Source organism: Crocodylus siamensis, chromosome 10, assembly GCF_052110815.1.
Source record: "Crocodylus siamensis isolate JL-2025a chromosome 10, ASM5211081v1, whole genome shotgun sequence".
In the NCBI taxonomy this organism is placed as follows: Eukaryota; Metazoa; Chordata; order Crocodylia; family Crocodylidae; genus Crocodylus; species Crocodylus siamensis.
In genome coordinates this window covers 9,237,487-9,250,083 of record NC_143404.1, presented here as the reverse complement: position 1 = coordinate 9,250,083, position 12,597 = coordinate 9,237,487, and the positions used below count along the sequence as shown (strand labels likewise).

General features: G+C 61.7%; 1 protein-coding gene across 2 annotated transcripts; it reads right to left on the bottom strand.

Moving 5' to 3' along the window:
* Positions 1-396: 396 nt before the first annotated feature.
* Positions 397-11,604, bottom strand: PITX1 (paired like homeodomain 1). Of its 2 annotated transcripts, XM_090020545.1 has the most exons (4): positions 11,362-11,604; positions 8,979-9,033; positions 2,627-2,832; positions 397-1,505 (listed from the first exon to the last, which is right to left on the bottom strand). In XM_090020545.1, the coding sequence occupies exons 2-4, from the start codon at positions 9,022-9,024 to the stop codon at positions 966-968; spliced, it is 792 nt and encodes a 263-aa protein (XP_089876671.1). In that variant the 5' UTR covers positions 9,025-9,033; positions 11,362-11,604; the 3' UTR covers positions 397-965. The 2 variants fall into 2 exon arrangements, with proteins under 2 accessions (XP_089876671.1, XP_089876670.1); XM_090020544.1 differs by lacking the exons at positions 8,979-9,033; positions 11,362-11,604 and adding an exon at positions 5,024-5,529.
* Positions 11,605-12,597: the final 993 nt, after the last annotated feature.

The following is a 12,597-nucleotide window of genomic DNA, read 5'->3' as shown; positions in this document are numbered from 1 at the left end:
GTGTGCGCGCGGCGTGCGCGGGCGCGGCCGGCCGGGACAGCCCCTGGCCCGCGGCCCCGCCGGCCTCGCCTGCTTCCCCTGGGCCGCAGGAAAGCACGAGCTGCTTCCTGGCCGGGGGCTTAGGGCTGCGCCAGAGGTGCGGGGTGCGGACCGGCCGCGCGACATTTCAGCTCTTTTCCGTGACATTTCACGTCACACCGAACAGAGCCGAGACGCGATTTTTCCCCTCTCCTTCCAGCCTCTCCAGCTTTTTTTTTTTTTTTTTTTCCTTTTCTTAAATAAGGGACTTTTCCAACCCCGCCTTTCACTAACCCGTGCCCCCCGTGCCATGCCGGGCGCGCTGCCGTGTCGCTGGCCCCCGGTGCCTGGAGGAAAAAGACCCCGTGGAGACCCACGCACTTTCAAAACCAGTTTATTCACGGCCCGGCACGAGGCAGCGGCAGGTATAAATAGGTAAGTGGTTGCCCCTTGGCATTCGCAGGTTTAATAGTGTCAGACCTAAGGTTTGGTTTGGTTTTCCCTCCCCCTCCCCTCTCTCCATCTGCCCGCATCTGCCACCTGGCCCGAGGCCGGCTCTTGTCAGTGGTAAACCCCCCCCAGCCCCCAGCCCCCAGCCCCGCGGGCCAGCACAGCCCCTCCGCCCCCCCTTATAGCGCTATAAAGTGGCCGCTCTCCGAGACGTCTGTGCAAGTTCAAGTAAACACACACAACCCGCATCATCCAGAGAAAAATTGCAACTCATCCATGTCTTCGGTGCCGGGGTCTCTGCTAGGACACGAAGCAAACAATTCTGGTCCTTTCTTTTCCCATCCTCGTTATTATTATTATTATTATTTATTATTATTATTATTTATTATTTCAGGTTTCTCTCCTCTTGCCCCCGCGTCTCTGCGCGCTCCTCACGCGCGCTCCTTCCAGTCCAAGTCCGCGGCGCCCGCCCCGTCGGGCCCCGGCCCGGGGCACCGTCAGCTGTTGTACTGGCAGGCGTTGAGGCCGGAGCCCGGGCTCTGCAGGCCGCTGTAGCCGAAGCCCGAGTGCTGCTTGGATTTCAGTCTGAGGCTGGCCAGGCTGGAGTTGCACGTGTCCCGGTACACGCTGTAGGGCGAGCCGGGCGGGCCGTAGGGGCAGGCGCTGGACGACATGGCCGAGTTGAGCGAGGAGCCGCTGAGGTTGTTGATGTTGTTGAGGCCGGAGCCGGCCATGGGCGGCACGGCGGAGTGCGCCATGCCCGACGGCATGTTCATGGAGGAGATGGTGCTGGGCGCCGGGAACATGGACTGCGAGGACAGCGGGCTCATGGAGTTGAAGAAGGTGAAGCTCTTGGTGGAGAGCGGCGCGGGCGTGAGGCTCTTGGCGGCCCAGTTGTTGTAGGGGTAGCCGGCGTACACGTCCTCGTAGGGCTGCATGAGCCCGCTGAACTGCGGCACGTAGCCGTTCTTGCACAGGTCCATCTGCTGGTTGCGCTCCCGCTTCCGCCACTTGGCGCGGCGGTTCTTGAACCACACCTGCGGGGGGGGGGGGGGGGACAGCGGCGTGAGTGTGCGTGTGAGTGTGCCCGACCTCCCCGTGTCGGTGTGCGCCTCCCCCGCGCGCACGCCTGTGTCGGCGCCGCTCTGACATTTGCGGAGGGGTGAGCTGGCCCCGCTCCGGCCGCCTCGCCGAGCTCCAGTGCCCCTCATAACCGCAGATCAGCGACCGCGGGGATAGGGGGAAGACGCGGGGGCCGGGCCGGGCTCGGGGAAGTGGCGGGGCCCGCCCCGCAGCGGCAGCGGCACAGGCCTCGGCTTGGCCGGGATCGCTCCCCGCCCTGCGGGGCTTGGAGCAGCCAAGCCCCCCCCGCAGGCCCCCTTCCTCAGCCAGGCCCGAGTGGAAACCTGGGGGAGAAGGAGCGCGGAGGCCGCTTGGAAAAATAATCAGCATCTCGTACAGAGCCCTGGGCCGGGCTCGGCTGGGCCCTCCGAAGGGGTTTCCTGAAAGCAAGGGCGATCGGGTGAAGCGTGGCTGCCAGAGCAGCCCCCACCCCCGCGCTGCCTCGTCCGCCCCCTGCTACCCCGGGGCGGCAACAGGGCCGGGGGGAGCGATCCTGCCCCTGCTTCCTAGCGCCGGCTCCGTGGGCGGAGCGGCTGCGGGCTGCGCCGGGCACGGGGGCGGGTGGCACTCCTTACTCCCCCGGCCGCGGTCCCGAGCTGGGGGCCGCAAGCGCAGCCCCGGGCTAAGCCGTCTCCGGGGCCGGCCCGGCGCCTGATCGGCTTTCTTGAACGACGACCCCCTGCCCAGGCGGCGGGGCGAGGCGCGGGAGAGGACACACCGCAGCAGGCAGACATAACGCGGGGTAACCCGCATCTGGCTCCCCTATGGAGAAGTGTCCGAGGGGGCTCGTCAGGGCCGAGGCTCCCGCACCTCTCCCCGCAGGGCGGGGGGCAACACGGCCGCAGGGACAAGGGCGCTGCCCAGAGGGGACTGGGGGGGTTGGCCTTGCCCCCTCGCCTTCCGCCCGTCGCGGGGCCGCCCGAGAGGCCTTTTAACAAAGCATCCGCCCGTCGCAGTGTCGGGAACCGGCGGCCGGGCAGGATCAGGCGCCGCCGCCGCCGCCGGAGTGACTCCGAAGCCAAGGCGCGCTGCTTACCCGGACCCGCGGCTCCGTGAGGTTGGTCCACACGGCGATCTCCTCCCGCATGCTCATGTCCGGGTAGCGGTTCCGCTGGAAAGTGGCCTCCAGCTCCTGCAGCTGCTGGCTGGTGAAATGCGTCCTTTGCCTCCGCTGCTTCTTCTTCTTGGCGGGGTCCTCGGCGGCGCCGTCCTCGCTCTTCTGCTCGCCGCTGCGCTCCTTGTCTGGCGGGGGCGGGAGGAGGAAAGCGAGAAAAAACCCTTCTAAGTCCACGGGGACACACGGGGCCCCCGCGGGCCGCCCTGCTCCTGCGGGGATCTGGGCTTTCCCCGCAGCGCCGCAAAGCCCGGCGGCCCCGGCCCCGCACCACCGGCTTAAAGCGGAGCAGGGAAAACGGCCGCCGGGCCCGGGCGGGTCTGCGGCTTCCCCGGCCCAGGCCCGCCGACAGCCACTGCCACGGCGACAAACTCAGACGGGGTAAGGGGAAACAGCCCCGCTCCAGCCCTGCCCTTGCTCGGGGGGTACCCTCCTTTTTGACCTCCCTCAATCGAAAGCGAAACGGTTGCTCGATTGTCGGTGTTGTCCTTGGCCATCTTCCCACCTTGTTAACCTTTTAAAATGTCAGGCGTGCAAAATAAAACAGTCCCTAATCGAAAAGGCGGGTTTCTTTTTGCCGTTTTGTTGTTGTTTTTTCTTTTGTTTTGTGGCTGCAATTTATTTAACGCGAGATTGAGAAACGCGGGAGGTTTCAGCGAGCAGCAAAGAAAAGGAGGGCTGGGGCTGGAGGGGGGACGCTGTGAGCTTGCCCGTGTGCGAGCCGGGCTGCACGAAGCGCTTCCGCGGGGCAGCGCTCGGCGCGGCCGGGATGAGCCAACAGAACAAAAGCCGCCTCCGCCAGGGCCTCAGACGCGGAGGGGTGGGTGGGGGGGGGCGGGTATTTTTTATTTAATCTTCGATTAATTTCATTTTTTGAACAGATTTTTGGAGTTGCACATGGGCAGCTCGGGAATGTGTAAACGAATTCGGGCTGAAAAACACAGAGAGAATCGGGGGGATTAAAAAAAATGTTTTCCGGGCGGGGAGTTATAAAACTAGTTTTAATAAAATATACATTTACTTATATCTATCTACCTATGAATGTATATTTTATAGTTTTTATATATTATATATATATTTTTTAATAAAAATGTACATTCACTAATATCTACCTATGAATGTATATCTATATGCCGATATAAAATATACATTTAAGTTTCTATCTTTTACTATGTGTATATACCGAAAATCTGTGCGCGTCTAAAGAAAATACATACAATTCTTTCTACGTCATGTGCATGTGTGAGCGTGCATATATATTATATACACATTAATATATATATATGCACACATTATACATACACACACATATATAAATTAAAAAAATATATAAATATATGTGTGCATATATCTCTATCTATAAAATATGTATGTGTGCGTGTATATTACATACACACACTTTTATAGCTATATCCACGCACATATATATTTATGTATATATACACACAAACGCATGATATATATCTGCAAACACATTCTATATACGCACGTGTGTGTATAAAAGAATACATACGTGTATGTTTCTGTTACATATATAGATACATATGCACACCCATTACATATACACAGACAAATATGTGCGTGCATGTATCTATGATAATATACACAATTCTATGAAATGTGCGTGTGTATATAACACACACATTATAAATAGAATTGATACAATTATTTCTATAAATACATACACACACAGAGTATATATATGTGTGTGTGTGTATATATATATATATATACACACACACAGACACACAGACACCCCGACATAGACACACGTTATAAATGCAGCTATCGACACACGTTATAAAACACATAGACATGCATGCGTGTCTGTGTGCTGTGCACACACGTACACCCGTGTGCATCTATATCTAGGTTCCCTGTATACGCACAGACGCGGAATTCCTGCCCGGGCCCCACGCACGCGCGCCCGGGCGCACCGCCACCGCCACCGGCAGCGCCACGGCGGCGGCTCGCTCCCCGGCTGCGAGCGGGAGGCGCAGGGCCGCCGCGCTGCAGCTCCGGCCGCGGAGCAGCGCAGGCCCGAGCGGGCCCGTCCCGCCGCGCCGCAGCTCGCAGGCCCGCGCGGGCGCCCGGCTGCACACGGGCGAGCCGCGGCCCCCCTGCACCCGAGGCGGCGCCGGCCGGGGCCCGGGCAGGAAGCGGAGCTCGGCGCAGCCCCGGGCCTGGGCGCTGCTCTCTCCTCGCCGCGGGCGGGGACCGGGACCGCGCCCGCCCGGCGTGCGGCGGAGGAGCCGTCTGCGCGTGGCGCGGGGCGGCTCGGCTCGTCCCTGCCCGGGGCCGCGGCCGCGGCTGCGTTACCTGCCACCTCGGTGTCGGAGGACTCGCTGGCCGAGTTGTCCAGCGGGTCGCGGGGCTCGGCGGCGCGCGGCAGATGGAAGCCGGAGGCCATGTCGTGGGCGGGCGGGGGGCGCAGGCTCTCCGGCAGCCTCTCCAAATTCATGCCCCCTTTAAAGGAGTCCATGGCCGGCGGCGCGGCGCGGCGCGGCGCGGCGGGGCGGGGCCGGCAGGTGTTTATTCCACGCGGGGGAGGCCGCGCGCGTCCCCCCGCTCCTCGTCGGGGCTGCGGCTCGGCCCGGCCGCGGCGATGCGAGGGACCTGCCCGGGAGCGGCCGCCCGGAGTCGCCGCCGGCTCCTCGGCGCTCGGCTCGAGCCGCCCCGTGCCGGTGCCGGTGCCGGTGCCCGGCCGCCCGGCGTGCCAGCCCCGCCTGCCCCGCCTGCCCGTCCGCCGCGCTCCCGGCCGGCGAGCCCGCTCCCGGCGCCCTGGCAGGCGGCTCTTAAAGGCGGCGCGCTCCCCGGCGGGGCCTGCTCTGCCCGCCCGCCCGCGCCGCCGCCGCTCCCGGGTGATGCCCCGCGCTGGGCTCGCCCCGGAGGAAGCGACGTCTTATCCCCGCCCGCCCCGGACCAATCAGGTGCCCCCGCCCCCTCCCGCCCCCCGCTCCCGACTTTCCCCCAAGTCAGTGATTCCCTCCGCCGGGCTCGCGCAGGCACCGGCTACGTGCACCAGCCGCCGGGCCGCCTCCGGGCGCACAGCCGGGCTCCCCCGACGGCTCGGGCCGGGCTCCGGCCCCGGGGGAGGGGGAGGGGGCGCCCCCGGGGGTGAATGGGCACACGCGGCGCATGCGGCGGCCTGGCCCCGCGCACGGTCTGCGGGCAACGGGGCAGCTGCGCGGCGGGCAGGAAGGACGCCCCGTGGGTGCCGCCGACGGGGCGGGAGGGAGGCAGGGGCAGCCCGGGGTCACTGGCTGGCGGGCGCGGCCCCGGAGCTCAGCCCCTCGGGGCACGGGCCTTCTCTGCAACTGGGCCGGGAGCCGCGGACGTCAGGGCCGGGGAGGGTGCAGCGCCGCGGCCCCCGCGGGCACCCGCTCGGCCCGGGGGTCTCTGCCCCTTGCCGGGCCGGGTCGGACGGGGGACGCCGGGGGCTGCGTGGGGGCGGGCAGCAGCTCTGCCGGCCTCTGGGAAGGGGGTGGTCTGCACCCTGCACCGCTCCTTTTCTTTGCTTGCAGCTTTTGGGGGGGGGGGGGAAGGAGGCTCCTGCAGGCCGCGATGCGCCCGCGGGCGGGTGGACAGACGTGCTGACTGCTTCTCCCGCGCTGCTTAATGCGGGGTACAAGGGAGGTGCGGCTTCTGTGCGCCCCCCGTGTGCGCCCTGTTCTCTCACAACCCCCTCCCCCACACGGCCAAGGGTCAAGTACGTTCCCCCTTGTCCCCTGTGCTGGGGCGGGCGCTGGTGCCACCATAACGCCCAGTGCCTGGCCCCGGCTCTCAGGAGACGGGAACCTGCGGCCTAAAGGGGAGGAGGCGGGCGGCTCGGGTCAGGGCTGGGGCAGGTCCGCCCGCAGCGGCCGGGGGGCCCACAGGAGCCCCCGCTGCAGTCCCGGCCCCTCTTTCCCGGGGCCCGGGCCTGCCTCCCGCCGCCTGGGGTGCGGCCCTTGGTGCCTCTAAATCCCCTCGGCCCGGAGAAGCAACCAGGGAGGCCGCTTGGTAGCCCCCGGCCAGGGGCAGTGGGGACGCAGGTGCGCGCGGGGACCCGGGGCCAGTTGTGACGCCACAGCCGCCGCCTGTGATGTCACAATGGGCCGCAGCTCCCTGATGTCGCTTTTTGCCCTGGGCCGTGCCGCTTCCCGAGGCGAGGAACGGGCCCGGGGCTGCCGGCCCTTCTCACCCCGGGGCCGGGGGCTGCCCCAGCACGCACGGGGGGGTGGGATCCCGGCTGGCGAGGCCAAGGAGTGGGGCAAGGCAGCGTCCCCACTCCTCCAGGAGCGTCCCCGGCAGGAGATGCTACACCGGGGCAGTCACCCCCTTCCCGGCTGGGGCGGCAGCCGCCGTGCCCGCTCCCGCTCCCGCAGGGTGCTGCAAACCCGCCCGGACTTGGGGCGCGGAAAATCCGCGCAGGGCGATTTTCAAAGCCCGCGATTTCCTCCCCGCTGCCCGGGGCGGCTCCTCCTGGGAGAGCGGCGGGACCCGTGGGCCGGAGCCCGCCTCCGCGCTCGGGGAAAAGGCCCGGGGGTCGCGCTTCGCAGGCCTGGAAAGGGAGGAGCAAGGCAGCCCCGAGGGGCGCCCCGGGCCTGTATCCCCCACCCCCCGCCGGTCTAGGAGCGCCCGCTGGGGATCGGCGCAGAGAAACAGGAGCCCCGGGGGATCCCCGCAGGGCGAGGCCGCAAATGCCCGCCCCAGCGCCAGGGCCCCCGCAGTCGCTACGGACCGCGGCATCTTGTCCAGCCCCGTGCGGGGTCGGCCTCGCCCTTGTGATCGCTCATCGCGGAGCAGAGGCGCGGGCCTGGCTCCGCGTCACTGTTCTCCCGGGTGCTCCCGGCTGCTGCGGGTGCACGTGGCAGCCGTGCGGGAGAAACCGGCACTTCCCTGCTGCAAAGGAGCTTCCCCAGCCCGCTGCCGACTGCTCCTCCGCCTCTGGGCATTGCCCCGGCTCCTTCCCTCGCTCGAGCCCAAACCACCGGGCGCAGAAGCGGGCCAACAGCCCGCACCCGCGCCTGCGTGCACGGGGGTGTCTTCCCGCGTGCTCCCGGCTTAGGTGGGGCTTTCGCCACGTGAAACAAGCAGATCCAGGCGGGCCAGATCCGCGCCGGCCGCAGACAGAGCCCGAGCCCGAGCCCGAGCCCGAGCCCAGCCCGGGCGGCGCGGACACACGCCCACCCCCGGCCCGGGAGCAGGTACGGGGCCGGGGGCGGCGGTGCCCGGCCGCCTTTACAGCGCGGTTTACTGGACGGGAGGCAACGCGGGGATCCCGGCCTCGGCTCAGCCCCTCCGGGAGGCTCCAGCGCGGCCGCCGGGCCGGGACACCCCCGCAGCCGGCCCGGCCCAGGGGCCCCTCCGCTTTGTTCCCGGCTCCAGGGCCCTTCCCAGCTCCCAAGCCCGTGTCAGCGAGCCTGGACCCACCTACTTCCCTCCTCAGCTACCCCGCGGCGCGGCCGGCTCCCGGGCGGGCGCTGCAGGCGCGGGGCCTGGGGCGAGAGCTCGCCCGGCCCGGCAGAAAACAAAATAGCTGCAGGCCGAGGTTTTCCCGACAGGCGCAGTTTCCCCCCCGGGCTCGGCTGGGACAGCCGCTCTCCTCCCCGCCCCTGCCCGCAGCCCGAGTGTCTCCTCGGTGCGTGGCACCGGCCCCCGAGCGCGGTGCGCGGGATCGGCCCCGTCTTAGATTCAGAAACACCCCCCACCCCCCAGCGCCTTATTTCTGCAGCTGTGGATGGAGCCGGGACCCGGGATGCCGCCAGCACCTAGGGACGGGCTCCGGCTCTGCAAACACGAGCGCAACCGGAGGTTATGTTTCCACTGGGTGCCCCCCCCCCCGCTTCATTGCTGCAGGATCTGGACGCTGGGAGTGGGGGGAGAAAACACGTTTCCCCCCAACGGGACATTTCCTACGAGGCTGAAACCATTGTCACACGGCGCCGGGACCGGGAAACAATTCACCTCCGCGCCGCTCCCGCACAAAGAGAGAGATGGAGTTTGGTTTGGCTCCGGCTGTCCGCTCCCGCCTGGCGCGGGGTAAGTGGCCCCGGCTTCGCTCCCCGTGCAGAGCAAACGCGGCGCCGGAGCCTCCTCGGATCCGGGCTGGCCCGTGCGACCGGGAACGGCTGCCTGCCCCGGGCCCAGGGCACTTCGGGCAGACTGGACTTAGCCCGCGATAGCGGCGCTCCGGCCCGCGAGCCTCCCCCGCGTGTCACCTAAGGACCCCGGCGCGACACGTGCCGAGACCCGGCCCCGAGCCGGGGCGCGCGGGCTCAGCCCGTCTTACCTGCGGCGGCGGCGGCGGCGGCGCTCCGGGTCGGGCTCGGCTCCATGGCACGGATCTGTGCGGACAAGCAAAGGAGCCGTCAAGGGGAGCGGGGCCGCCGCTCTCGGGGCCCGGCCCGGCCCGGCAAGGAAACGCGCGGAGGCAGCGGCTCCGACCGAGCGGCTCCGCGGCCCGGCCGGGGCAGACACGGGCCCGCCGGGACGGGCACCCACACACGCAGCACGGGCACCGAGCGGGCTAGCAGCCGCGTCTGCGATGGCGACTGCCCCGTGCCCCTCCTCCGCCAGCACCCGCGTCTGAGCACGGTATCACCAGTACCACGACTGTCGCCATCGCGATGATTGCTATCCTTCCGCCTGCCATTACTGATATCCTTATTATGACTCTACTACCATCATTACGATCGCTCTCGCCATCCTTTATCGCTATCCTTATTTTCCTATTAATAGCATTACGGTCATCACCAGCAGTACTGCTGTCATTATTATCACGATTGCTGTTATTACTCTCACCATCGTCGTTACTGCTGCCATTATTGCTATAATCATTTTTATCGTCATCATTAGCATTAATACCCGTAATATTACTTTACTACTACTATCACCATTATTATTATTATTATAGCATTATTGTCACCAGTACTGCTATCGTAATTATTAGTTATTATCATTGCTATCATCAACAGTATTGCTACCTTTCTTATTACTATTACGATGATCATTATCATTACTATTACTATCACCACCACTATTATTGCTATCCGTCTCAGTGCTATAATTAGTATCGCTATCATTACTATTAGTCTCACCATCATTATTATTGCTATTATTCCTACTGTCATTATCACTATTATTATCGTTACTATCATCAGCATTGCTATACTTTTTGTTACTATTGCTTTTATCATCATTATTGCCATCACCATTCCCGTTACAACGACTACTGTCGTTATCATTATGATGACTATAGCATCATTATTGCTACCATTATTACTCTTATCATTGCCATCATTATCCTCTTCTTATTAACATTAATGTTACTACTGCATTCATTATTCTCTTAACATTACTGTTACTATACCCATCATTATTGCTACCATTATTACTCTTATTATCATCGCTGTTATCATTATTATGATTATAGCCATCATTATTGCTACCATTATTACTCTTATTATTGCCATCATTATTCTCTTCTTATCATTACTGTTACTATACCCACCATTATTGCTACCATAATTACTCTGATTATCATCGCTGTTATCATCATTATTATGATGACTATAGCATCATTATTGCTACCATTATTACTCTTATCATTGCCATCATTATTCTCTTCTTATTAACATTAATGTTACTACTGCCATCATTATTCTCTTCTTCTTATCATTACTGTTACTATACCCACCATTATTGCTACCATAATTACTCTGATTATCATCGCTGTTATCATCATTATTATGACTATAGCATCATTATTGCTACCATTATTACTCTTATCATTGCCATCATTATTCTCTTCTTATTAACATTAATGTTACTACTGCCATCATTATTCTCTTTTTATTATCATTACTGTTACTATAGCCATCATTATTGCTACCATTATTACTCTTATTATCATCGCTGTTATCATTATTATGATTATAGCCATCATTATTGCTACCATTATTACTCTTATTATTGCCATCAGTATTCTCTTCTTCTTATCATTACTGTTACTATAGCCATCATTATTGCTACCATTATTACTCTGATTATTATCATCGCCGTTATCATCGTTATTATGATGACTATAGCCATCACTATTGCTACCGCTGTTACTCTTATGATTCTCATCGCTGTTATCAGTACTGTTACTACTGCCATCACTATTGCTACCGTCATTGCTCTGGTGAGTCTCATCGCTGTTGCCATCATCACTGTTGTGACTCCTGCCATCCTCCTGCTCCTGGTGACTACTGCTGCCCCCGCTGTTGTCACTACCGCTGTCCCCGTGCTGGCTGCGGCTGCTGCGGCCCCCCCGACTGTCCCGGCACCGTGCCTGCCCCCGTTGCTACTGTCCCGCGCCCCCCGGCCCGGCCCGGCCCGGCCCGGCCCGGCTCGGCCGCGCTTCCCGCCGCGGGCCTGGGGCCGCCCGCCGCTCGCGGGCCCGACCCCGGGAGCTGCCTGCCCGCCGGGAGCCGAGGCCGCGGGTCGGGGCTTGGGGGTTTGCGCCGAAGTGCAGCCCACCTGCGGGCTCCCGCTCCCCGGCGCGGCCCGCGCAGCGCCTCCTGCTGGGCGTGCGGAGAGCCCGCCCGAGCCCGGCCCTTCTGGCCCCGGCTGCTAGGACCCCGGCGGGGGCGGCCGGTTGCCTGCTGCCCGGCGGCGGGAGCCGGCCTTACCTGCCCTGGCACCGCTCAACCTGCGGGGGAAGGCCTCGGAGGCTAGGGACTTGCAAGCAGGGGAGGGGAGGGGAAGAGAAGGCCTCTGATTTTCCCGGTCTGGGCTCCTCTCCCCTGGGGAGGGGCCCGGGGGACTCCTGCTTGCCCCTGGGTTGAAGTCAGGACTAGAAGGCAGCGCTGGGCCAGCGGGGCTGCAGTTACTGAAGGCCTCCCGTGTTCCCCGCCAGGCCTGCAGTTCGCGGGACCCGGGTGCCAGGAAAGGGGACACAATTAGAGTTCATTTCCCTTGGCCTTTTTTGGGAGGGTGGGGGAGGGGTTACCAACTTTTTTGCTCTTAAGGAAAAGCCCCTGGAAAAACCTGGGATTTTAACCGCTTTGTTGTTGCAAGGAACTCCTAAGCGAACCCGGGGCTGGAGCTAATCAGGCTGAGCGCAAGAAGGGAAAGGACTCGGGGCAGACTATTTGGTGGAAAGTTGGAGCTGGTATTTTGCACGTCAAGCCTGGTAGCCGGGCAGATTTGCTGCTGGGGCTGAAAGCTTGTGGCATTCACACAAGGAGGCTGGAGCCCAAACCAAAGTGCGAGCAAGAAACACTATCAGCCAGAGGATAAAACGAACAGTATTGCAGGAAGCCTGAGCACCCTTTGTATTCTTGGCCTTTAGGGGAACCCTTCGTCACTGGGAGTGTTTGGGGGGTTAGAGAATAAATTAATAAGCACAATTATACCCATCGAGTGACCTGGCCTATCTGTCTCTCCATCTCCCCATCCATTTTCCTGCGACCCTTTGCATTAGTGCAGCCGACTCTCGGGGGTTTCCATGCTCACCGACTTCAGCTCCAAGATTTCTTTCTTTCTGTCCTTCCCCACATGTGCAGAAATTTTTTTTGCAAAAACCCAAGGCGTTCCAGTGGCATCCCTGCGCTGCCAAGAGACACTAACAGGGCAGGGACCGTTTAAAATTTAAGCTGGGGTGTCTCTTGGCTGTTCCCAAGTTTAAGGGCTCTGACTTCACAGGGTATAACTATAGCTGAAAAATAAAGGATGGTGTGTCTGAATATGGAATGGATCAAGAAGATGAATTGCATAAAATCAGAACCAGTCCAATCCCACACTTGCTATTTGCTATATAGAGAAGAAGTAAATGGAATTCACATGTCGAGTATTAACTGGTTGTTAGTCTGTAAGATAATATTAACTTTAGTGCTTTATGGTTTACTCCAGTTTTCCAAAGGCAG

Coding starts and splice junctions, on each gene's coding strand:
- PITX1 (XM_090020544.1), bottom strand. CDS start 5,186: ATGGACTCCTTTAAAGGGGGCATGAATTTGGAGAGGCTGCCGGAGAGC. Junction 2,833..5,023: donor CTCCGACACCGAGGTGGCAG/GTAACGCAGCCG, acceptor CGCCCCCGCCAG/ACAAGGAGCGCAGCGGCGAG. Junction 1,506..2,626: donor TCACGGAGCCGCGGGTCCGG/GTAAGCAGCGCG, acceptor CCCCCCCCGCAG/GTGTGGTTCAAGAACCGCCG.